At 49.3% G+C, this 24,880-nt stretch overlaps 1 protein-coding gene across 4 annotated transcripts in view; it reads left to right on the top strand.

Moving 5' to 3' along the window:
• ZC3H12D (zinc finger CCCH-type containing 12D) overlaps positions 1–24,323 on the top strand; it is a 34,088-nt gene extending 9,765 nt beyond the window's left edge. For all 4 annotated transcript variants that reach the window (XM_053592408.1, XM_053592412.1, XM_053592411.1 and 1 more), the window contains 5 exons: positions 1,229–1,562; positions 10,281–10,420; positions 16,960–17,194; positions 20,111–20,217; positions 21,348–24,323. In XM_053592408.1, coding sequence (XP_053448383.1) covers positions 1,258–1,562; positions 10,281–10,420; positions 16,960–17,194; positions 20,111–20,217; positions 21,348–22,150 — 1,590 coding nt within the window. In that variant the 5' untranslated portion in view covers positions 1,229–1,257 and the 3' untranslated portion in view covers positions 22,151–24,323. The remainder of the gene's footprint in view (positions 1–1,228; positions 1,563–10,280; positions 10,421–16,959; positions 17,195–20,110; positions 20,218–21,347) is intronic.
• Positions 24,324–24,880: the final 557 nt, after the last annotated feature.

Raw genomic sequence — 24,880 nt, 5'->3', positions numbered from 1 at the left:
GTTCGATCTACAAACACATGAAAAAAAGCTCATCATCCTTAATCATCAGAGAAATGCAAATCAAAACTACTTTGAGATATCACCTAACCCCAGTAAGAGTAGCCCACATAACAAAATCCCAAAACCAGAGATGTTGGCGTGGATGTGGAGAAAAGGGCACACTTCTACACTGCTGGTGGGAATGCACACTAATACGTTCCTTCTGGAAGGATGTTTGGAGAATACTTAGAGACCTAAAAATAGACCTGCCATTCCATCCTATAATTCCTTTACTAGGTTTATACCCAGAAGACCAAAAATCACAATATAACAAAGACATCTGTACCAGAATGTTTATTGCAGCCCAATTCATAATTGCTAAGTCATGGAAGAAGTCCAAGTGCCCATCGATCCACAAATGGACTAGCAAATTGTGGTACATGTGTACCATGGAATATTATGCAGCCTTAAAGAAAGATGGAGACTTTACCTCTTTCATGTTTACATGGATGGAGCTGGAACATATTCTTCTTAGCAAAGTATCTCAGGAATGGAAGAAAATATATCCAATGTACTCAGTCCTACTATGAAGCTAAATTATAGCTTTCACATGAAGACTATAACCCAACTGTAGCACAAGACTATGGGGAAAGGGCCAAGGAAGGGGAAGGGAGGGGGGAGGTTATAGTGGAGGGAGGGTTATGGGTGCGGCCACATCTACAGTGCATCTTAGAATGGGTACAGGCGAAACTTACTAAAGGCAGAATACAAATGTCTACATACAATAACTAAGAAAATGCCATGAAGGCTACATTGAACAGTTTGATGAGAATATTTCAGATTGTATATGAAACCAGCACATTGTACCCCTTGATTGCACTAATGTACACAGCTATGATTTAACAATAAAAAAATAAAATAAAATAAAAAATAACGCGCCCCCCACCCCCCCAAAAAAAGTCGTGTCTCCAAATACAGTCACACTGGGAGGGACCAGGGCTTCAACATAGGAATTTGGGAGGACACGGGTCAGCCCATGGCCTGTCCCGAGGGCTGGCTGGGTGCGAGGACGTGTGGTCGGTGTCCCTCAGAACGAGCATTAGTAAAAGCAGTGCGGCTCCCCAACCGCACAGAGCAACCGAAAATCCCCACGGGGACCAGCTCCGCACGATTTCCTGACTGACTATAGGACCGGGAGGGAGGGGGCTGCGCCGCCTCCGAGTGACACCTGACGGTCCTCTCTCTGCAGCTCCTGCCCCCGGGGCCCGGCGGCCGGGCATGGAGCGGCACAGCAAGATGGACTTCTTCCAGAAGCTGGGCTACGGCCGCGGGGACGTGCTCCGGGTGCTGGGCAAGCTGGGCGAGGGCGCGCTGGTCAACGACGTGCTGCAGGAGCTGATCCGCACCAGCAGCCGCCCCGAGGCCCCGCAGGGCCCGGCCGCGCCCCAGCTCGTGCCCCGAGGCTCCTGCGGGGTCCTGGACACCACCCGGCCCGTCCTGGGGGCAGCCCTGGACGACGACGCCGGAGGCCCGGCCAGCTCCCTGCGACCCATCGTGATAGACGGCAGCAACGTGGCGATGAGGTAGCCTCTCCTCCCCCTGCGCGGGGCGCGGGCCCTGGAACTGTCCCTAAGAGCTTTGGGACCCGGGGGGTGGGGCTTCGAACCTCTAAGTAGCTGCGCGTCCTTAAGCGAGTCGTTGAACCTCGCTGAACCGCACTTTCTCCGTCTGTCTGATTGAGCTAGAACCTCCGTAGAGGGTAGTTGTGAGAATCTGAGCTGCACAAAATACCAGGATGATGCCTGACCCCGAGTCCGTGTTCCGGAGCGGAGCAGCCTCTGCTGGGCAGGCGGGGGGGAGGGGGGAGGAGTCCAGGGTCCGGGGTTTGCAGGTACCGCCCTTGTCTGGAGTCTGTGTCTGAGCATTGGAGACTCTGCAAGCAAGGGTGTTTATTTCCTCTGCACTGAAAGAGACGGGTAGACACCTCTTCCGTGTCTCACCAGGGTAGGCGAACCAGGTGGGAAGACGTACTTTCATGGCTGGAAGCCTTCTGTAGGTAGTGGTTCCCTTACTAGGTGGGAAGAGACGTGTTTGTGGCCCCAAAGCTGCAAACACTGACTAAGGTATCTCCGGGTGTTTTGGGGACCGCAGTGTCATGCGGTGAACTGTTACTCGGCCTCTCTTGGCTGATCTCCCCAGGAAGGGAATCTCTGCAGCCTCCCCCAACTCTTCTCTGGGCCAGGAAGGGCATTGCTCAAACTGGATTATTCTACACTTGGTTTAGTTAGGAACTTGTTCACTCACAGAGGTAAAATACATTGCTACCCCTTTAGAAAGCTGGGTACTCCCACCCATAAGTGGGAATCCAGAAAAATTGTTGTCTTCAGCACCCAGTGAGGTAACAGAGGAGCCCAGAGTTTTCCCTGGGAATTTGGGCACACTTTGGAGTTAGCATTGCAGAGCAGAAGTTTGGAAATGGTTCAACCCACGATGGTCCTGCCTTGGGCAAGGGCTGTCCCTACACGCTCTTTATGGTGTATCCTGAGAGTGCTAAAGGCTTTGAATGTAAGATGATGTTGCTTAAATCCAAGACCTTCCCAGCCCTGAGGTTATATGAGCTCTGTGGTTCCAAATCCCAACAACAGAAAAGATTTTTTTTTTTTTTTTTTGAGACAGAGCCTCAAGCTGTTGCCCTGGGTAGAGTTCTATGCCATCGTAGCTCACAGCAACCTTCAACTCCTGAGCTTAAGTGATTCTCCTGCCTCTGCCTCCCAAGTAGCTGGGACTACAGGTACCCACCACAATGCCTGGCTATTTTTTGGTTGCGGCCATCATTGTTGTTTGGCGGGCCCCGGCTGGATTCGAACTCACCAGCTCTGGTGTATGTGGCTGGCGCCTTAGCCCCTTGAGCCACAGGCGCCGAGCCCAGAAGAAAAGATTTTAAAAGACTTCTCCTGGGGCTACTGAAAAGTGTCAGCATTTTCTCTTTGGGGACTAGGCCTTTTTTTTTAGGAATGGTGGTGGGTTCTCTTTTGATGGGAGGCTCTGTTATTTCTTGGAATTCAAACTTAAACCACATCCTGTATTTGCACATAACCATAATGTGTCCTGAGTAGATCTGTTAGTCTCCCCATGTATTCCCCCTCTTCTACAATGAGAACCATTTTAATGTATTCATGTTCAATCTGTGTGGCTTACAAATGGAAACCATCACTCAGGCTTAGTGTGAAGAGCGTGCCAGAGCATAAATGCATTCACACACTGGCTGCCTACTTAACACTTCAGGTAACCACGAGACAGGTACCTGTGTGCATTCTCTGTGTGTGTACATGTAGGTGTGCACACACATATCTGTGTACATACACAAACAGCTGCCCCCCAACCGAATCCCAATAGTTAGGAAAAAGAGACAAATTGCACAACCACCCAATCGTGAAATTTAATTTGTCCCTTTCAAGGGAAGGTTCTAAGAAAGAGTGGGCGTCCTCGGTTTTACCCGTCCCCTTCTCTTTCCACGGCCCTGTCTGTCATGTCCTCCTACAAGAGTTTCAACAGGACACGTGTCTCTCAGGGTCTGCCAGATCCTCAGTCACGAGAGAGACTGAAGTGAGTCCTCACCCTTTACAGGGAAAGCGTGAAACCTAAAATGTTGTCTCTTTATTATCTGTTGACCTCAAAATTCAATTAACCTCAGAAACATGGTTTCCAAAAATTCTCTTTCACTGTTTTGTAGTACTGTCGACATTGCCATTTTCTGGGTTTTTGTTTTTCCCTTTTTTTTTTGTGGTTTTTGGCCAGGGCTGGGTTTGAACCTGCCACCTCCGGCATATGGGACCAGTGCCCTACTCCTTGAGCCACAGGCGCCGCCCCTTTTTTTTTCTTCTTTTTTTTGAGACAGAGTCTCACTGTGTCATCCTTGGTGGAGGCTGTGGCATCACAGCTCACAGCAACCTCAAACTCTTGGGTGGAAGCGATTCTATTACCTCAGCCTCCCAAGTAGCTGGGATTACAGGCGCCCGCCACAACACCTGGCTATTTTTGGGAGGTTGCAGTTGTCATTGTTTTAGTTGGCCCGGGCCGGGTTCAAACCCACCAGCGCTGGTGTATGTGGCCAGTGCCCTACTCAGAGAGCTCCAGGTGCCGCCTCCCTGTTTTTATTAGACAGAGTTTTATTCCTTCTGTCACAGAGGCTGAAGTATAGAGAGTACATCATGGCTCACTGCAGCCTTAAACTCCTAGGCTCAAGTGATCTTCCTGCCTCAGCCTCCCACATAGCTGGGGCTACAGGCATGTGCTACCACGCTACCTAATTTTTCTATTTTTAGTAGAGATGGGGGTCTCACTCTTCCTCAGGCTGGTCTCAAACCCCTGGCCTCAGTAGTCTTCCTGTGTGGTCCTCCCAGAGTGCTGGGATTCTAGGCATGAGCCCCCGCAGCTGGCCGTTCTTTGTTTTTGAAGGTGATCGTGCTGGCCCTGGAGTGATGGGGAGAGCTTAAAGACTCTCTTACCCTGGGCAGATGAGAAGAATGTCACTTGCTGGCAGGCTGTGGCTGTGTTCCCTGGAGCCTAGCCTCTGGAAGCTCTGGAGAAGAGTACGTTTCCTTGTCTTTTCCAGCTTCCAGAAACTGCCTGCATCCCTTGGCTCCTGGTTACCTCTTTCTTTAAAGCCAGCAATGTTCTGAAATGATGCACACAATGTTGCATGTGTGCAGGCATTTCTGTTTCTCTGGGGAAAGATTCATACTTTAAGGATCTATGACCCTAAAATGCTGGAACCATGAATGTAGATCAGGAAGTTACAGAAAATATCATGCTTTATGGTCAGAGATTTTTTTTCCTGTGCCTTTTGGGAGGCACTAAGCCACCTGCCCCTGTTAGCACAGAGAATGTGAGAGGGGCCATCAGTCCTTGTGGGAAGCTCTCAGTCACACAGGACTGAGTTGATGGGCTTGGCCAAGGTTAACACTGGATTAGTCAGCATGTTCCTCAGCCATGCCACCGTAAGTAGGAGTTGCCATGGCTTCTCTTCCTGGTGCTTCAGCTTGTTTAACCCAAAGTGGTTTGTCATGGCTGAACCTAGAAACCCGGCTACTGCTCTCCGGAGGTCAGCAGAGTGGGTCACTGGCCAAGTGCTTTCTGCAAGAAATGGGCTCTTGTAAGCAGGACCAATGGCATCATCTGCCATTTCATAAGGGATAATTTCAATGTAAGAATTCTAAGTCAAAATGGGGGAGAGCACCTCACCTAATGTGCATGATGCAATGGTACATTTCAAAACTATTAAGAAATGAGTATAATTGTGATGGATGTGTTACTTAGTTCAATGTAAGCATTTCACATTGTATATCGAAGCAGTACCCTGAACCCCATAAATGCATCAGTGTACAGAGTTATGATTTAATAAAAAAAAATTTTAAAAAATGGGGGAGAGCATGTGACAGGAACTCAGGCAGCAGATCTTATGGCTGCCCTTGGTTTTGTGGGACCTCTTGCTATAACCCACGTAACACACCAGCAAGGTCAGAGGCAGGGGACGGAACAGAGGCACCTCTAGTCCAGGTCATCCAATACCCCCTGACACAGGGGAGAGCGCCATACCTACACCTTCCCTAAGGGTGGCCACTCACCACATGTGGCTACCGGGCACCTGACCAGTGTCTAGTGTAACCAAGGAGCTGAATTCTAAATTATTTTTTAAATTAATCTGAATTTAAATGTGAATAGCCACCTGTGGGAGTGGCTATTCCTGGACTAGACAGCTCTCCCTTTTCAGCCTTCTAGCTGTGTAGCCTCAGGAGAGTCCTCTGACTTAAAACAAATACATTTTTTTGATATAGGGTCTTACTCTGTTGTCTGGGCTGGAGTGCAGTGATGTGATCATCGCTCACTGCAAGCTCCACTTCCTGGGCTCAGTCTTCCTGCTTTGGTCTCCCAAAGTGCAGGGATTAGAGGCGTGAGCCACCGAGACCGGCCCACTTGACTTTTTTGAGCCCTATTTACATAACTTAAAGGTTGGACCAAAATAACCTTAAATAGGTTTTTATCTCTAATATGCTAAGATTCAGAGTAGTTATTTTTATTTTTAGGTTTTTGAGACAGTCTTGCTTTGTCACCCAGGCTAGAGTGCAGTAGTATCATCAAAGCTGACAGCAACCTCAAACTCCTAGGCTCAAGAGATCCCTCTGCTTCAGCCTTTCAAGTAGCTGGGATTACAGGCTCAGGCCATCTAGTCGGGTTAATTTTTCTATTTCTAGTAGAGATGGGGTTTTGCTCTTTTTCAGGCTGGTCTTGAACTCCTGTCCCAAAGCAATTTTCCCACTTTGGCCTCCCAAAGTGGTAGGATTATAGGCGTGAGCCACCACACCTGGCCCACAGTGGTTATTTTATATATTCTTGAAAGAAGTGACTACATTTTTTCTTATAAAGGAATTTCTCTTCTACTTCAGAGTTCAGAGAGAGTGAGTAACTTGCCTGAGGTCCCAGAGCCATAAGGGGCAACTTGGATTCAGCAGCTTTTCCCAGGGCCTCAAATTATCCCCAGAGGTTCCCATTCCTCCAACTCTTCCCCAGTCTGGTCTTGGAAAGGGCTGCAGGGTGGGAGACCCTGACCCCATAGGCCTTTGTTCTAGAGCCAGACCTCTTGCCCTGCAGAGTGAGCCCTGGTGAGCTAGCTGCCGAAGGGACGTGTGAGGCCTCCACTCTCTCCCACCAACGGCCCTTTGCAAGGCCAGTGCCAGGACCCATTCCTGCTGCTGCCAAAGGGCTGGGGCCCCTCAGGCCATCACACGGGTGTTGAATAGTAGCTCTGGGTGGTAGGCAGTCTACAGACTGATTTCCAAGTACAGTCCCCTTCCCTTCAAGAGAGATGAGAGGGACGAGAGACTCAGAGAGGTCAGGAGCTTGGGTCACTCAGCTGCATCCCCGTGTCGACAGACATGCGGCCCTAAGAAAAATGTCCAGCAGTATTTTTCTTTTTTTTACAGGCAGCTTTCACTGAAGGCATCAGAAAAGCTGCAGGGTGGTGTCTGGGAAGAACCCGAGTTCTCATGAGCCAACGCTTGCAGCATCTCCTTGCCTGGGGCAGGCAGACTCACAAGTGGCCAACCTGCTTTACATTCTGTAGGCAAATCTAGAAAAGGCAGGATTTGGAGTACGAGCCTGGGGGGAAACCACCTGATAATTTCACATCCTCTTACTGCCCTGTGGACGGTGTCATTTGAATGTCACCCTCATTTTGGAGGGTACAGGGCTTTTTGTTTGAGTTCACATTTTTAAACTCTTAGAACATTCAGCAGACTCTGGCTTATTCTCGAGTCAAGGAATCTCCAGTGCAGAGAGAGTTCAGGTTGAAATCACGCCTCTCACTTTTCAACATGCCTCTTCCAGTGGGTCTCGAGTTGGTGGAAAAGAGATGGGGTGTGGGGGGCGCGTTTACATAGGGGCTGGGGCTGGCTCTGTTTCGGAGCCCTTGAATCTGCTCTGCTTGGTGTCAGCCTTCGGCTCCTGTCTGTCTGCGCTCATTTCTCCTCTGATGAGATGACAACCAAGAGCAGCCCCTGCACTGCTCACCGGCTTTCTTCCCCCTGACTTGAGCTGAGAAGAGATCTCCTGGTAAGGGAGTCAGAGTGTTTGCAATTTAACCCCAAAGAAGAAACAGAGGGAAAACAGAGTGTCCCTTCACACGCCAGACCCCTCAGGAATCTTGTCTCCCCTCTCACTCACAGCAACAAGCTTCCTCCCCACAGGGCGGTTTTGTTCCTAACTTCTGCAGAAACTTCTTGGGCTACAGTTGAAGACACAGTGGTTTGCAATAAGATTGTCTAGTTACTGTAAATGACAGGCTTTCTAACTGTGGCTGCCCTGGGCACCATTGTCCTGTAGGCAAAATTTGCTTCAGGCACCAACCCACTTCCCCTTTCCACCCTCCCGGCATTCACAGCCTCCTGTTTCCTCTTCCTAGGGCCTTGGGAGCTGGTCCTCAGTGCCTGGCCCTGTTGTGAGCATTTTAACTGCAGGAAACTTGCTCCAAAGAGGCTGCCATCAGGATCCTGGGGTAGAGACTGGGAAGGGGGAGGAATAAATGGTCTTAAGGAAACTGCGGAGGAAGAGTCTGCAGGTGTGGAAGGCTGCCAGGAGATCAGAGAGCAGGGCATGTTTCTTTGCTTCAGCTTCCATAAGGGAAAAATGAGGATGGAGGTCACTTCCTCAAGGGCTTGGTATAATGAGTTAATGAGATGCAATGTTGAGAGTGGGCCGGCAAACAGAACTCTGGGGAGACATGAAAAATTAGCTCCAAGAAGCCAGGTGACGTCTCTCCTTAGCACCCAGCACCCAGCCTTGTGTAGCAGATGTTTGTAAGTTGCCCTTGTGTCCGTGAAGGAAGGCCCAGAGGAGTGGGTGCTCTTGGGGTCTGCTTTACCCTCTGCGTGCTGGGAGTTGGCCCCAGGGCTCCCGAGGGTACCTTACTGCCAGACTGGGAGCCCTGCAAGGTTCTTGACTCTCTCTCATCACTGAGCCCCCTCAGCCCTAAGGTGTCGGGCATGTAAAGTTGTCTTTTGAATGGTTAAACAGCACGTAATGAGTCCCCCTAAAAGAGAGCAATTAAGAAACAATTTTAAAAATACTCACAGTGAAAAATGGGCAGCGCCTGTGGCTTAAAGGAGTAGGGTGCCGGCCCTGTATGCCGGAGGTGGTGGGTTCGAAGACAGCCCTGGCCAAAAACGGCAAAAATAAATAAATAAAAATACTCATGGTGGTGATATTTTCCTTGAGAATTGCCTGGGGGTAGGTTTTGCCGCAGGTGGTTGGGGGTGCAGTGGGGGGAAGGGTGTCGTTAGTTGTTCACACTAGTGCTGGATGGGGTCTGAGGGGTCAGGGGACCCTTTCCCGGGAGGTGAGGATGAAGATCAGAAGGAGAGGTGAATGGACTGCAGCTGTGGGTGGAGGCAGGGTAACACCAGCGCACAGGGCTGCAGGAGGCTGGGGCGGGGAGGAAAGTGGTGAGGGGAGAACAGCTAATTTGCCTCCAGGCTCTGTACCATCCATGGCTTAGTCCAGTTGATTTTCCCTTCTCAATATTGCAAATCTATCCCCTTGTCTCCCTCCAGCCAAACCTCACTGTCCCAGTGACCAAGTCTGAGGGACATCTTCAGGCTTCACTGGTCACTCGGCTGCCCCCGTCCCTTGGCTTTCCTGAAGCAGCCCCTTCTATCTTCCTTCTACTTCTCTGACATATCCTTTCCGTCCCTTGCATAATATTGTCCTCCTCCACTTGCTGAATCGAGTTCCTAAACCCCACATTTCCTCTAGGCCCAACCCTGGGCCACTCCCTTTCTCTCCAGGCAGTCAGATAATTTCCTTAGTGCTGTGGATTCAGTAGAGGTGACCTTTTGGCCTCTCGTCTGAACCTTTGCTGTTTCCTTAAGATCTCCGATTAAAGGAGATTGCCAGTAAACAGCTCAATGGTAGGTAGCCAAAGCCAGACTCATGATCTTTCCTGTGGAACCCTTTTCCTTCATAATTCCCTGGGTCAGCCACAGCTCACCATCATCCTTGATGTCTTCTCTGTCACCCCGACATCCATCAGCCACTAGGTTCTGCAGATTTTAACCTTCCAAATATTTCACAAGTTCACCTGCCTTTCTCCCTTATCTGCCACGAGCTCTGTCCAAGTCATCATCAATCTTGGCTCTGGGGACTTACCACAGTTTAATTGGTACTCTACAACTGGTCTTGCTCCCTTCTAATTTATTGTCCTCTGTGCTGCCAGATTGGGCTTTTTGAATAAAAATCACATCATATCACACGTATCTCCAATCTTAAACTCCTTCTGTGGCTTCTTGCTCTGCTAAGGAAAAAGGAAAACAGGTGTGCTGTTCCCGCACCACTGTCTCTTCCTTGCCTCTGTTCTGTCGTTGGTGGAATCTGTGGGGCATTGGCCTCCTTGCTTGAACTTGGGAAGCCCATCAACACATTTACAACCATCTCTCCTGGTGAGAACAGTTCTGCAGATGGCTACTCCTATCCACTTTGTGTCGATCTTTGTTAGCTTCAGCTGAAGAGAGGAATCTTGTTTGTTAATCTTTAGAATGTATTGCCCTCAGAGCCTAAGACCCTCTGTGTACATATCACAACTACATAGTTCCAGTTAAGGGGTAGAGTTTGTGAATGAAATGTCTTTAAAATGCCAATTTGCCTAGTTCTTTCAATTATGAGATTGGGATCCAGGATATTCCCAGAGGAAGTTGCTCTTAGGAACACTTTCTGTGTCTCTAACCAATTTCTTTGTTTTCTCGTTGTAGCCATGGAAATAAAGAAATCTTCTCTTGCCGAGGAATCCAGCTGGCTGTGGACTGGTTCCGGGACAGAGGACACACCTACATCAAAGTTTTTGTCCCATCCTGGAGGAAAGAGCCACCCAGAGCTGATACTCCTATTAGAGGTATGCTGGAGTAGACATGTGCCCAAGGGGTGCCACACACACTTCTTGATAGCACTCGTCACGATGATAGTCCGTTGCCTATTTAATAATTTGTTTAATGATGTCTGTCTTCTTTACTGCACTGCAGGCTCCATGAAGTCACTGATTACTACCATGGCCCTAGCACCTAGCCTGATGCCTGCATATACTACGTGTGCAGTAAATAGTTGTTTAATAGGTGAATGAATTCACCTATTAAATTCACCTTAAATTTGTTTTAGGTGTGAATGATTAAGTTTCAAAAGGAATTGTGTCTGATGACTTTTAACACTTGAGGGAAGATTGGATGTGCATTTCACCCCAAATAGTATACAGGATTTAAAAGAGACATTTGTTCAGTCTGGTAATATTTATTTACAAATACCTAGCCCAATCTCTTCATCTAGAAAAAAAGAAAAAGGAAAATGGAGACCCAGGGAATTCTTTATTATTATTATTTATTTATTTATTTTTTTTTTTGTAGAGACAGAGTCTCACTGTACTGTCCTCGGGTAGAGTGCCGTGGCGTCACACGGCTCACAGCAACCTCTAACTCTTGGGCTTACACGATTCTCTTGCCTCAGCCTCCCGAGCAGCTGGGACTACAGGTGCCCGCCACAGCACCCGGCGGGAATTCTTTATTTTTAATAAAGCCAGGAATATTTTAAGGAACAACTATTAGAAGACTATGATTTATTTCATTCTTTCTTTCTTTCTTAGAACAACTCATGGCATGTAATATGGTTTGAATAAACAGGAGTTTCTTTTTTTTTTTTTTTAGGAGTTTCTTTTTTATTTGGCTTTCTTATACAGGTTGAGTATCCTTTATCCAAAATGCTTCCGACCAGAAGTATTTTGGATTTGGGGATATTTTCCTTATATCTCCTGGTTGAGCATCCCTGATTTGAAAATCCAAAATCTGAAGCATTGCAAGGAGTATTTCCTTTGAGTACCATGTTGGTGCTTGAAAAGTTTTGAATTGTGGAGCACTTTGGATTTTGGCCCAGGGATGTGTAACCTGTAAGAAGAGATCAGGTACTGACCATTGTCGGCATTGTTTCAGCTAAGTCAACAAAGGGAAGGGCTGAGTGCTCCCGTGATTCTGGGAGGTTCCCTTAACTTTCTTTTTCTTTTTTTTTTTTTATTGTTGGGGATTCATTGAGGGTACAATAAGCTAGGTTACACTGATTGCATTTGTTAGGTGCGTGCCACACCTTCTGGGGACAGCACATGATTGCAGGAGGGACTTTCCCTTAACTTTTTCTTACAGGCATTTTTAACCAAAGTTTTTGTTTTTGGTATGTTTTTAATTCTATCAATGGTTACCAATCGCTTCTTCTTTTCTATCTGTTACTACAAGCTATTTTAGTCTCTTGGGTGCAGCAGCTTCTGGAATATTTCTTTCTTTCTTTTTTTTTTTTGAGGCAGAGCCTCAAGCTGTCGCCCTGGGTAGAGTGCCGTACCATCACAGTTCACAGCAATCTCCAACTCCAGGGCTCAAGCGATTCTCCTGCCTCCGCCTCCCAAGTAGCTGGGACTACAGGCGCCCACTGCAACGCCCGGCTATTTTTAGGTTGCAGCCGTCATTGTTTTTGGGTGGCCGGGCTGGATATGAACCTGCCAGCTTAGTTGTATGTGGCTGGCACCTTAGCCACTTGAGCCACATACAACTTTTCTTTTTCTTTTTTCTTTTCGAGACAGAGTCTTGCTTGTTAGAGAGTGCTGTGACGTCATAGCTAACAGCACCTCAAACTCTTGGGGTCAAGTGATCCTCTTGCCTCAGCCTTCCAAGTAGCTGGGAGTACTAACACTGGATCTTTTTTTAGAGATGTGGTCTTGTTCTTGCTCAGGCTGGTCTTGAACACCTGAGCTCAGGCAATCCACCGGCCCCTGCCTCCCAGAGTCCTAGGATTACAGGCGTGAGCCACTGGGCCTGGCCAGCTTCTTGACTATTTCTATGCTCATCTTGACTTTTAAAAAAGTTCTCTTAATTTCTACAAATTTTATCCAATTTGGGGGGAGAGGGTCAGTTCTGCTTGTTCATCTCCGTGTCTGTCTCTCTCTTGTTGTCTTTTGTGTTGTTAGATTTTTCTCTTAAAAGTCTGATGATCTTTGTCAGCTTTTATTGTGACTGAGAAGGAGATTGGACAGATATATACCCTTAGCCCACACTAAATTTGTATGCATCTGAGAAATGCATCATTTTGAGGTGTGGACATCACAGAGGGTACTGACAGAGACCCAGGTATGGGCTGCTACGTAATTAAATCATAGTTAGCCCAGGAGCGACACACGTGTACAGCGTGTCACTGTGCTGGGCACTGTAGGCAGTTGTTAACACAGTGGTAAGTATTTGTATATCTAAATACATCTAAACAAAGAAATGGTACAGGGAAAATATAGCATCAAAGATAAAAACTGGTACACCTGCCTACTGTACTTAGCATGAGTGGAGCTTGCTGGACTGGAAGTGGCTCTGGGAGAGTCAGTGAGGACAGTGAGTAAATGCGAAGGCCGGGGATATTACTTTCCACCACTGTAGACTTTATACACACTGTACCCTTAGCCCACACTAAATTTATACAATTTCTTCTGCCTTCAATAATAAATTAATCTTAGCTTACTGGAACTGTTTTACTTTAGGGACCTTTACATTGAAAAGAATTTGACTTTTTTGGAGTAACACTTAGCTTACAACATGAAGACATTGTACAGCTATACAGAATGTTTTCTTTCTTTCTATCCTTATTCTATAAGCTTCTTTTTTATTTCTAATTTTTATTTAAATTTTTAAACTTTTTGTTAAAAAATAAGACACGGACACACACAGTAGCCAAAGGCTACACGGGGTCAACATGATCAGTATCACTGTCTTCCCCTTCCACATCTTGTCCCCCAGGGGGTCTTCAGTGCAGTAACACCCATGGAGCTGTCATCTCCTATGATAATAATGCCTTCTGGAACACCTCCTGGAGGACCTACTTTTTAATAAGTAGAAGGAATATGTAGAATCCTCTAAAGTAACAATACAAAGCATAGTATAGTAAATACATAAAGCAGTGACACAGTCGGGTTATCATCATCAAGTATTATGTTCTGTTCATAATTGTATGTGCTAGACTTTTCTAGGACTGGCAGTGCTGTAGTTTGCTTTACAGCAGCATCCCCACAATCACCCGAGTAATGTGTAGCGCCACGTTGTTAGGATTACTACAGCATCGCTAGGCAGTAGGAACTTTTCAGTTCCATTATATATATATATATATATATATATATATATATATATATGTATATATTTTTTTTTTTTTGAGACAGAGTCTCACTTTGTCACCCTGGATAGAGTGCTGTAGCATCACAGCTCACAGCAACCTCCAGCTCTTGGGCTTAGGCGATTCTCTTGCCTCAGCCTCCTGAGTAGCTGGGACTGCAGGCACCTGCCACAATGCCTGGCTATTTTTTTTTTGTTGTTGCAGTTTGGTCAGGGCTCAGTTTGAACTCGCTACCTTCGGTATATGGGGCTGGTGCCCTACTCACTGAGCCACAGGCGCCACCCTCCTTTCTAGTCTTAAGGTATCATCTTCATATCCATGGTCTGAAACATCATTGTGTGGCATATGACCGTATATCTGTGCAATTGCTGTGGGTTTTCTCTGCCAGTATTCAAATTTCTCCCTAAATGGCAGGACTAACCATTGGCATTGGCTGGCAGTTTTAGCATCCCTGGCATGGAACAGGTAGGCAGCCGGGCACCACTGCTCGCCACAAATTCCAATGCCGAAACCATGCTGGTTTATCTAGGGGGGGCCACAGCTGCCATGGAAGGCCTCCTCCTTCCTGATTTTATTTTCACTTTATTTATAGTGATAGGGAAATGGGACGAGTAACATTCCATACCATTGGAGTAGGTTGGTCCATGAGTAGCTCACCTGTTAGCCATCCTGGCCCTGGGAGGAACGTCCACTCCCTCTCTGAGGCCAGAATTGCTCTCTGACTTTGCAGGGACATGTCTCCCACCTCTGCTCCAGCCTTCTGTGCACACTCCAGGCTGTGGTTCCCTCCATGCTGTGGGGTCAATATGATCCTCTCTGCTTTCTGTCTTCCTAAAATTTGTCAAAGTCCTGAGTTTGCTGCTGTCCCCAAGCCAGCAAATGTACTTTTAATGTACACCCCATTTTGTACTTCACTGCCATTGCATTGGGACTTTGCGGGAAGGGGATGAATACTTGCATTCAGTTCTCCATCATGAACCAGGTACCCCAAATTATTCTTCATGTTCTGAACATGAAGAATGGTGGCTTTCAACAGTTGTGCAATATTTAAATGTAATATGAGCAAACAGTAGGGAAATTATTTCAAGGAAGGGAAAGAATTTTTAAATAAGCCACAACAAGCACAAAACTATAGAGGAAAGATGAATAAAATCGACTACATTTAAAATAAAAGCTCCTGTTTGTTAATGGATACCACAAAAACAAAAAAATAAATAAACAAGCTCCACCTGGAGGGTGGTATGCAGCACGTGTTACTGTGAAAGATGATTGTCTAGATCTAGACAGAACTTCTCCCAATTAATGAGACCAAGAATGAGCCCACACAAAGACGAGCTAACATATGAATAAGGCAGCATAGAAGAGAAAATAAAAATGGCCAGTAAACCTAAGGAAAGATGCCCAATCTCATTAGTAACCAGAGAAATTCAAAATCAAACCACAATAAGAAGCGATTTTGTACCCACCCGATTGCCAACAATTCAAAAGCCTGAAAACGCCAAGTGTTGTCAAGGTCGTCTCAGATGCTCTGTTGGGTACATAACTTGATATCACTGCTCTGGAAAACAATTTGGTATTATCTTGTAAAGTTCCTTTCCTTACAACTCAGCAATATCTACCCTTAGAGATAGACCCTAGAAAGGTTGTTGGACTTCTGTGCCAGGGACTTCGAAACAAAACTAATAGCAGTGAACACATCAACATGTCCAGACCTCACAAACACAATGGTAAATGAAAAGGCCAGTTGCATACGTATAGTATGATTCCATTTGTGTGATGTCCAATGTGTAACCACATTGAAAATGATTCTTATACATATGTATTTTTAGAAATAAAAGCGAGGGAATTATAAAGACAAAAGTCTAAAACCTGGGTTATCTTAAGGGGAGCGGAGAGGATTGCAAACTTGTTGGGGCAAAGTGGACTTCCAAACACAGGCCACCTTTGTTTCTTGAAGGAGGTGCTATAGACAGGGGATTTTTTCCAATTATTCTTTGTATAATAGATGCATTATGCACTTTTTCTTTTGTAGCGCTCTGTCACCCAGGCAGCAGTGCCAACATAACTTATCGTAATTTCAAACTCCTGGGCTCAAGTGATTATCTCAGGAGTAGCTAGGACTACAAGCATACGCCACTAGTCTGGTTAATTAAAACAATTTTTTTTTAGAGATGGCGTTTGGCTATGTTGCCTCTGTTGGTGTTGAACTCCTGGCCTCAAGTGATCCTCCTGCCTCAGCCTCCAAAAGTGCTAGGATTATAACCCCTGGCCACACTGTGTACATTTTTAAAGTCTAGAAACCATGGTTATTTTGTTTTTATTTTTTGTTTTTGCGCAACATGGGAGAAGAAACAATTTTTGACAAATTATGAAGAGTATGGTCTTCCAAGTTCTGAGTAACTATTATGTGTTAAAAGATCTTTCCTTTTCTTCATGCCTCCAAAGGCAAATCTAAGATCAGACAGCAGAACTACCTGGGATGGGACTTTCAGCTCCTGATAAGAAAGGCCTGGTAATGCTTCCATACCTGATCACCTCCTTATTAGTTTTTGCTAGAATTCTCACACATCTGAGCTTATTCACTGTGCTCACAAGAGACCCTGAGATGAGTAAGGGAAGTGCTGTCATCCTGCTTTTATCAATGTACAATCTGACATTGAAACAGTATTAAAGTACCCAGAATCAGCCTGTAGATTCTTAGTCTTTTACTCTTTCTATTACATTCTTGAGTCCCTGAGATCTGTCAGTTCTGGGATGCTGCACCCCAAAGGTGTCTGGTGTAGATTCCTGTATAGTGGGGGAAGAGGGACCCATGGTTCCCAGCGAAGGGCCCTGCAGGGCCTTCCGGAGGATGCAAGTGTCCTGGTCATTGCGACGTGTTGCCTGGGTTCCGGCTGAGATGGGAATGCCTTTCTGCAGAAGGAGGCCCCTGTGTGTACTGTGGTGGGGGCCTGTCACCCTCAGACAGACCAGCACAGTGGCGGAAACCTTCCTTTGGAAGTGCCTCTCCCTTTTTGTGTACCATCCTGTGGACTCCAGTCATGCTGGGGGCGAGACAGAAGCCAACAGCCCTCTTGACCTCGAGCTGCAAGCAAATGCAGAGAAATATAGTGAAAGCAGTGAACATGATAGCAGGGGAAACTGGCGTTTCTTTTCTCTCCTCAGAACCTTCTATCCCTCATTTGACTGTGTGGGGAGTGGGGCGGGGTGTCCCCGGGAGGTCCTCGCCCACGGTCTCTGTTGCACCCACAGAGCAGCACGTGCTGGAGCAGCTGGAGCGGCAGGCGGTGCTCGTGTACACCCCATCCCGCAAGGTGCACGGCAAGCGGCTGGTCTGCTACGATGACCGCTACATCGTGAAGGTGGCCTACGAGCAGGACGGCGTCATCGTCTCCAATGACAACTACCGAGACCTGCAGAGCGAGAACCCCGAGTGGAAGTGGTTCATCGAGCAGAGGCTGCTCATGTTCTCCTTTGTCAATGACCGGTATGGCCCAGCGGGGTCCTGACACAGCGGGGAGCAGGGCAGAGGCCACTCCCATCTTCAGGCAGAGGGGCGTGGAGTCACAGGACACCCAGCCCCGCAGAAGGGGCTTTCCCAGGCTGCACACTCACCTCTGCCCCTCTGAGTGCCCCCTATCCTGGCCAGCCTTCTCTGGGGGCACTTTCCCCAGCAGGGTATTTTGTCCCTGACCTTGTTGTCCCCCCAGCCACATCTGACTGACTCACCACAAAGCTGCTCAGCAGGTGGGCCAGCCAGATGCTGTTTTTAGAATTTAACACTTCAAATAAGAGCACTGAAATAATCATCATGGGAAAAACCCAAATTTTGTTGTGTTGCCTTTCACTCATTTCAGATTTGGGGCTGATTTTTAAATACCTTTTTTTTTTTTTTTATATTACATATGGGAGTGGGCAAAGATCTTTTCTTTTGGGCTGTAAAAGGCTTTGTGTCCCTACCTCTGCACTGAAATTTCAAGAGGACCTGGCTGGTTCATCTCATCCCAGCCAGTTACGGCTAGGGCAGAGGAGAGGCCTCAGGGCCACAGGCCCCCACCTGTCAGCAGGTGCTCAGTGGGCCCCTCAGCCTAAGCTAAGGGGGGAGAAGAAGATGGCATGTCCACTGCGACGTGCTTGGGCATTCTGAAGGCAGACACTGGGAGCCCACAAGGTGACTGAGGGGTCTGGAGACTAGAATAGTGTGGGACAATGTGGGGAGGACCCAGAATGCTGGGACATCACTCCCATTCTAGTTTCTGCTCAAGGCAATGATAGCTCAGCCCACACTCTCATTGCTTATTGTAATTATTTTATACAGAAATAGCTCACCATCCTTCTTGTTATGTAAATTATAACATAACAAGAACCCAGGGCTTTGCGACTGGGTCTTTAGCATGTGGTTTGAGACAAATTCCCCAGCTCTGTGAGGGCAGGGCCTGTATTTGTCTTAGGAGCCACGTCACCAGCATGCCTGGTACATAATGTGCAATTACCAGTTGCAGATGAATGAATGTGGAGTGAATGGTTGAGGCCCCAGGAAGGCGGATGAGGAGGGGGGAGGAGGAGGCAGGGGGCTCAGGCCACCTGTACACAACCCGGCAGCTCCTGACCCTGAAGCTAGGGAAGCAGTGTGGTGTTGTGGAAACAGCTGGGACTTTGGAGCCAGCTGGGGAGGCTTCCAAGTGAGGTCCTGCCATTTTCTGGCTGTGTGTCATGGGGGAATCACTCAACCTCGCTGAGCTGAACGTTCTTCACTTTGAAAAGACATTAATAATATTACCCCTGAGATTGCTGTGAGGACTAGAGAGATTGGTGGCCCCGAAGTTGGAGCTGTTAGTCCCAGGCTAGACCAGGACATGGTGTTCCAAGGAGTACTATTGTCCCCCCCTACCACCTGCCCTGTCAGCTGTGCAGGTACGTGGACCTTCCTAAGCCCCAGGGCCGATGCTTGGCAGTGGTGCCCTGCAGTAGCCCCCTTTGTCACTTCCATATCCACCAGGCCAGGGGCGCTCACTGTCCAGCTTTGGCCTTGGAGGAATTGGTAAGTCTGTAACTGTGGGTTCCAGAAATCTTCACAGAGGACTGATGGATAATGGCTGCCTCTGGCGTGGTGACAGCCTGGGGCCTGAGCCAAGTCCTTTTGATGCACTGGCCTTGGCTAATAGCCGGCCAAAGGCCCCCCCTTGTTGGCCAGAGGGAGAGCCTGCATCTCCCTGTGAGTGAGGGCACCCGCCCCAGTGCCCTGAGCATGTCCACAGGGCCCTCTTGGCACAGCTCCTGCTCCTGAGAGAGCAGGAGGTGAAGTCTTTGGGAACTTTAATAACCGCAGTGGGCGGCTCCCCTGCTTGTTGGCAGGGCCCAACTCTTGAGAAGCTGGCTGTGTAGCTGGGCGCTGAGCCACAGGGGCTGCCCTGGACCAGGCTCACCCAGCTCTCGGCAGGTGAGGCCTTGGCGTGACTCTTAAACTTCTAGGGGAGCACCAACCCACAGTCTGCCCCCTCCTTAGACTCCTCAACCGCTCTAGGAGAACTTTTGTATGACCTGGAAGTGTCTCTGGGAAGAAAATATTCACTTAAAAAAGTGGATCTCCCCAAACAAAGGGAGTTTTCCTTCAAGAGGAGAAACTTATATTTCCCCTGGGGCCCTGAGCACCCTCAGTGTGCATCCCCTTCCTTGTAGGGCTCAATGCCAGGGCAGAGGGAGGGGCAGGCAGGGAGCAGGCCAGGTTAAGACAGTAACTCATCCAGAATAAGGGCAGCTTCAGAAACAGACCAAACCCAGTGCCCCAGGCAGTACAGAGGAGGAGGGAGAGTCTGCCAGGATGCTCTCTGTGGAGACAGCACTTGGAAGCTGCTGCTCCTCTGACCCCCCAACAGGTGATTCCAACTCTGTGTTCACACTCATGCTTCACCTGCACATGCCCAGAGATTTGTTTGGCATGAGGTGCAACCGGAGAAATGGGGCCCAGGCCTCTAGGGGCTCAAGCAACTCTGAAACTTTCTGAATTCTTAGTTAACCCCTCAGAGGTTCCTAACCTTTTGCTGAAGACATCAGGAAGCCAGGGCAGCCCCACAGCAATTATGCTTCAGTTTTCCTGGATACAAATCACCTGGGAAGTTGTGAAAATGCAAAGTCCTAAACAACTTCAGATTCTGATTAAGCAGGCCTTGTGTTGAACTCTGAGACTACATTTTTAACAGGTTGCTAGATGATTCTGACACTGCTGACTTGAGCAGGAGAAACTCTCCAAAGAGGCCCAGGGCTGTACTGTGGACAGTGAGCCCGGGCCCCAGGCTGAGTGCACTCCTGGTGCTCCTCCCTGGCTCAGGCCTGCTCCTTCCCTCCAAGTGCCACTGGCCAGTCCTACTTGGTTTTGCAGTTGCCCCCTGTGCTTATTTTCCAGGTTCATGCCTCCTGATGACCCCCTGGGCCGTCATGGACCCACCCTGAGCAATTTCCTGAGTCGGAAGCCAAAGCCCCCAGAGCCATCCTGGCAGCACTGTCCCTATGGTGGGTAGCACCCAGTGCTGGGCCTTGTGTGGGGTAGAGGGGCATAGAAGCACAGTTAAAACTGTTGGCCTGGTGGTCAGCCCCCTATATTGTTGCCCAAGTTTAGCCCTGAACCGGCTGTGTGACCCTGGAGAGGTAACTTAACTTCTCTGGACCACCAGACAGGGTGGCTGGAAGGATGGCCTGACATCCTGGATGGCTGATGCAGAGGAGTGTCTGTCTGCCAAGCCTGGGGGCAAGGGTCCCACACTGGGCAACGCTGTGTCTGAGAGGCAGGAAGACTGTGCAGGCCCCAGCTCCCCTTCCCAGGGTCTTCCCAGGCCCCCAGGCCCTTCATCCTCACCCTGCCTCACCTTGCCCCCTCCAGGGGACTTTGGTCTGAGCTGTCCATGAAGAGCTAAGGATTTTATCACGGAGCCCTCAGGACGCAGTCTTCTAGTCAGCTCTCTCACTAACTTGCTTTGGGAAGTTATTTGATGTCCCCAGGCTTTGAACTTACAGAAGTTCAGTAAAGTCTTGGGTGACATTGGAGTCATTACTTGTTAGAATTAAGGTGACCACACATAACATTCAGGTTGACCCATCTTGCCTCTGTTCACTCTCAGAAGAGCCCAGGTTTGGATCCCAGCTCTGCTAGAAAGGGCTGCAGGGAGAGAGCAATGGTTAGTGCAGGAGTGGGGGCTGGGCGGCCGTGGACAGAGGCTGCACTGGAGGCTCAGTCCCAGGCCATGAGCAATCATTCACCGTCATCCCTCCTCAAGATTGGGCCTATCCCAGGGTCCCTGGCCAAGTGGAGGCTGAAGATCATCAGATCCGGAGATTTGGTCCCAATTTCTGGTCCTGGGGAGTTCCCGGATGATACTCACTCTATGGAGCCTGGGGTTAGGGTGCCCAGCGCACCCTCGCCCATGCTGCCTGCCCCGGGGCACTTCTCTGCCCATCTGTCCCGCTCCAAGATCCTGAGGCCTTTCCAAGGGCTGCGGCTGCGGAGTCGGCAGCGGCCTGGAGGCCTGGAGACCTTCGGGGAGGAACGTCCGGGGAGAAAGACCGCGGGGGCATTGCCCACGGTCCAGGCAGCAAAGCCTCTCCGCGTCCCGGGTCTCACTCCCTCTCTGCCCTGCCCCTTCCAGGCAAGAAGTGCACCTACGGCATCAAGTGCAAGTTCTACCACCCGGAAAGGCCTCACCACGCGCGGCTGGCGGTGGCCGACGAGCTCCGCGCCCAAACGCGGGTCCGTCCGGGCGCTGAGGAGCAGCGGCCACCGAGCGTCCGGGGCGGCCCCGAGGGAGCCCGGTCGGCGCCCCGGGAGCCCGGTGTGGGCAGCCTCCTGTCCGCACCGCAGCCCGCGGACCCGGCCGCCCTGCGAGCGAGCTTCTCGCGGCTGGCCATCAGCAACGCCCCGGGGTCCCTCGGGCCGCGTCCCCTACGCCCCGCCAGCGGCCTGGCGCCCGCGCTGTGCGGGTCCGACTTGGTGTCCACCGGCGGCCCGGCGCCCGGGCCTTTGCTGTCCCCGCCCAGCCTCCCAAGCCGGCAGAGCCCGTTCGCCACTGGCGACCTTCCGCTCCCGCCTGGACCGCAACTCCAGTCGAGGGGCGGACACCGAGCCGGGGACCTGCAAGGAGACCTGCTTCCCCGGCGCAGGCCTCCCAACGACCCGTGGGCCCACCCCCGGAGCTGCGACCGCTTGCCGAGCCGCCCGGCTTGGGCGGAGCCGACCTGGGGCGACTGCGCTTTCGGGGGACCTTTGGGGTACGTGGTCGCGGACCGCGAGGGGGAAGCGCGCGCCCAGGCGCGCAGCGCGCTTTGCGGTGTGTTCCCGCCTGATCTGGTGGACCGCGTGATGGCCGAGTTCCCCTCGCTCTCCGACATCTCCCGGCTCATCTTCCTCCTGCAGACATGCCAGAGTGCTGGGGGGCGGTTGGAGAACCCCTAAGGGACCTGTCCACGTCCCGTCAAATCACGGTCCCCTTGCCTAGCAACTCGGGCGAGTGGGCTGGTGGTTGCCCACCTGGACCCGAGTCCGCCCACTATGGCGCCCCGTTTTCTTTGAAGATGGCCAGGGAAGCCTGCTTCCTCATCCTTGGTGGCAGCTGGTGGCCTGCTGCAGGCCTCCTTCCGTGAAGGGAGTTTTATGCCAAGGGTTTGTCCTAATCTGACTGTGACTATGTAGAGTTGTAAGTGGAATCCATGAATGGGTCACCACCACAAGTACAGTGGACCAGGGCATCTCAGAGCACGCCCTGTGCAGTCTGGCCAGTTTGAACTCTTGTCACCTGGTCCTGTACAAACAGGTGACAAGAGTTCAAATCAGGAGCCAGATCAGGAAATCAGCAGCCGGTGTCCGTCTCAGCCATTACCTTTTTTCCCTAGTGGTCTTTACTCCACCTTTTCCCTACACCCTTAGTAGTGAGTAAACTTAAAGTAGGTCATGGTCAAAAGTTTGAAAAAGACTGGTAAATGGTCTGAAAATGGTCTGAAACTGCATCAAATAATGTTTGAAATCTGTTCTCAGGTGGCCAGGGGAGGTTGGATATCTGGGATTCTTTATGTTGGCTAACCTCACCTACCAGGGAACCCAGTCTCCAGTGTAGCTCTGAAAGTGTGTGTGTCTGGCTGGGATGAGTGGCAGGGCAATCTGTCCTGAAGGCCTGCTTGGGGGGTTCTCCAGCTCCTTCGTGCACATACACACAGGGACACCCTGTCCCACACATGTGTCCACACACCCCTAGACACAGACATACTGCCTGGCGCAGGGCCAGGCGTCTGTTTTTCCAGTTATTCCTTATGGCTGTTATCAGAATGGGCCCTTTACCAAGAGCCTAAATCTAAGCCGTTCCTCACAGCTAAACCAGGGCAGGTGAGTCGGAACTTTTGCTGGCACTCCTGCAGATGGGTTAACAGACAGCTAGGATGAGCCCAGCCTTGTAGGGTTGTTGCCACCTTCCCCGTGCTGTGACTTCCAGCCAGTCAGTGCTCTGCATTCTGGGGAGAAGGGGCTCAGCCATTTGTAATGGCCAAGAACTGAGACGGTGCTGTGTGGATCCCCACGTCCTCAGAAGGCCCTGGCTTCTCCTGGCAGTACCCAGCCTTCCAGGTTGTGGCTCATTTGTTCATTAGGGGACTTGTACCTCCATTTAGGGATAGCGTGAGGCACCTCCTGGGGAAAAGCTGGCTGTCAGCACCTGCAGGCTGCGAGTACAGAGGGCTACTCATTCTAGTTTCCTAGTGGGCACAATGCAGGGGGCACCTCATTCATGGTAAATGCTACCCCTGGGAGATGCAGGATGTCAGGTCTTCCCCTGCCTTCTTTAACCTTTTTTATCATCATTATTATTATTTTTGGAGGCAGAGTCTCACTTTGTCACTGTTAGTAGAGTGCCATGGAGTCACAGCTCACAGCAACCTCAAACTCTTGGACTCAAGCAATTCTCTTGCCTCAATCCTGAGTAGCTGGGACTATAGGCGCCTGCCACAACACCTGGCTATTTTTTAGAGATAGGGTCTCGCTCTTGCTCAGGCTGGTCTTGAGCTCAAGCCATCTACCCATGTTGGCCTCCCAGTGTTAGGCTTATAGGCATGAACCACCGTGTCCAGACACCTTTAAGCTTTTTAAACCAGAGTCTCAGCATAGTTTGAGAGAGAGCTGTTCTTCTCCTTCTTTTTCCCCAAAGAGGAAAATGTACCCACAATTTTATCTTATTTTAGGATCTCAGTCCTGTAGAGGATCCACTCTTTCTGGATGAATCGAGGTTTCCTCATCATGTGTATTTTTTCCCCCTTGGGACAAGACATGCTTTCTGTTAGAGCTGCTTTTTGCTATGTTTTTTCTCCGTGTGTGGAATCATTGTATAGCTGATTTACAGTTATAGATGTTTAAAACGCTTCCTCTGAAGACAAGTTTGAGTTTTAGTAAGCTGTAAAGCTATTTTATTTGGTCACTGTGATTAAGAGAAGTACACACAAAAAACATACTTCAAGTGTTATCCCCTTTGGAATTTTTCCAAAGTCATAGTATGTCTTTGTGACACAAAAACATGGATGGGTCAGGTGCATGAAATGTTCCTAATTAGGTAGCTGTTACTGTGCCCCCCCCCCCAATAAATCACTTTCTAACATACCTAGACTCTTTATTGTCAACTCGTACGTCAGTTTCTCCTACTGGCTTTCCCCTCTAGATTGGTTTGTCACAGTAAATATGGGGGGCTGTGAAGACTGAGGCTATGGCCAATCTCAGCAACTGCAGGTCAGAGTCATTTGGGCCTTGTGGGGATGGGAGGAAGGACAGCCAACCTTGGCCAGGAGAAGCAGCATGGCCCATGGTGAGGACAGACCTTTGCTGAGTGTTCAACAGGTTGTTCCCATGGACACGGGCTGCTTGCCTGTCTCTTAGACTTTTAAAATCGTTATTTCAGAACTACGAAACCATCTCATAAAAGTAGCTCTTCCTGTTTAAACCTGTAGCTCCAGCCTGCTCAGATCATGGGAGCCCAGCGCTGTCCCAGGTGTGCTCTGGGACACTTTCCCAGAAGACTTAAAACAGTGGTTCTCAACCGTCCTAATGCCGCCTAACCTTTTAATACAATTCCTCATGTTGTGGTGACCCCCAACCATAAAATTATTTTCCTTGCTACTTCATAACTGTAATTTTGCTACTGTTATGAAT

This window comes from Nycticebus coucang, chromosome 5 (genome assembly GCF_027406575.1).
Source record: "Nycticebus coucang isolate mNycCou1 chromosome 5, mNycCou1.pri, whole genome shotgun sequence".
NCBI lineage: Eukaryota > Metazoa > Chordata > Mammalia > Primates > Lorisidae > Nycticebus > Nycticebus coucang.
Note: the sequence above shows the minus strand (reverse complement) of the source record. Positions and strands in the feature narration are given on the sequence as shown.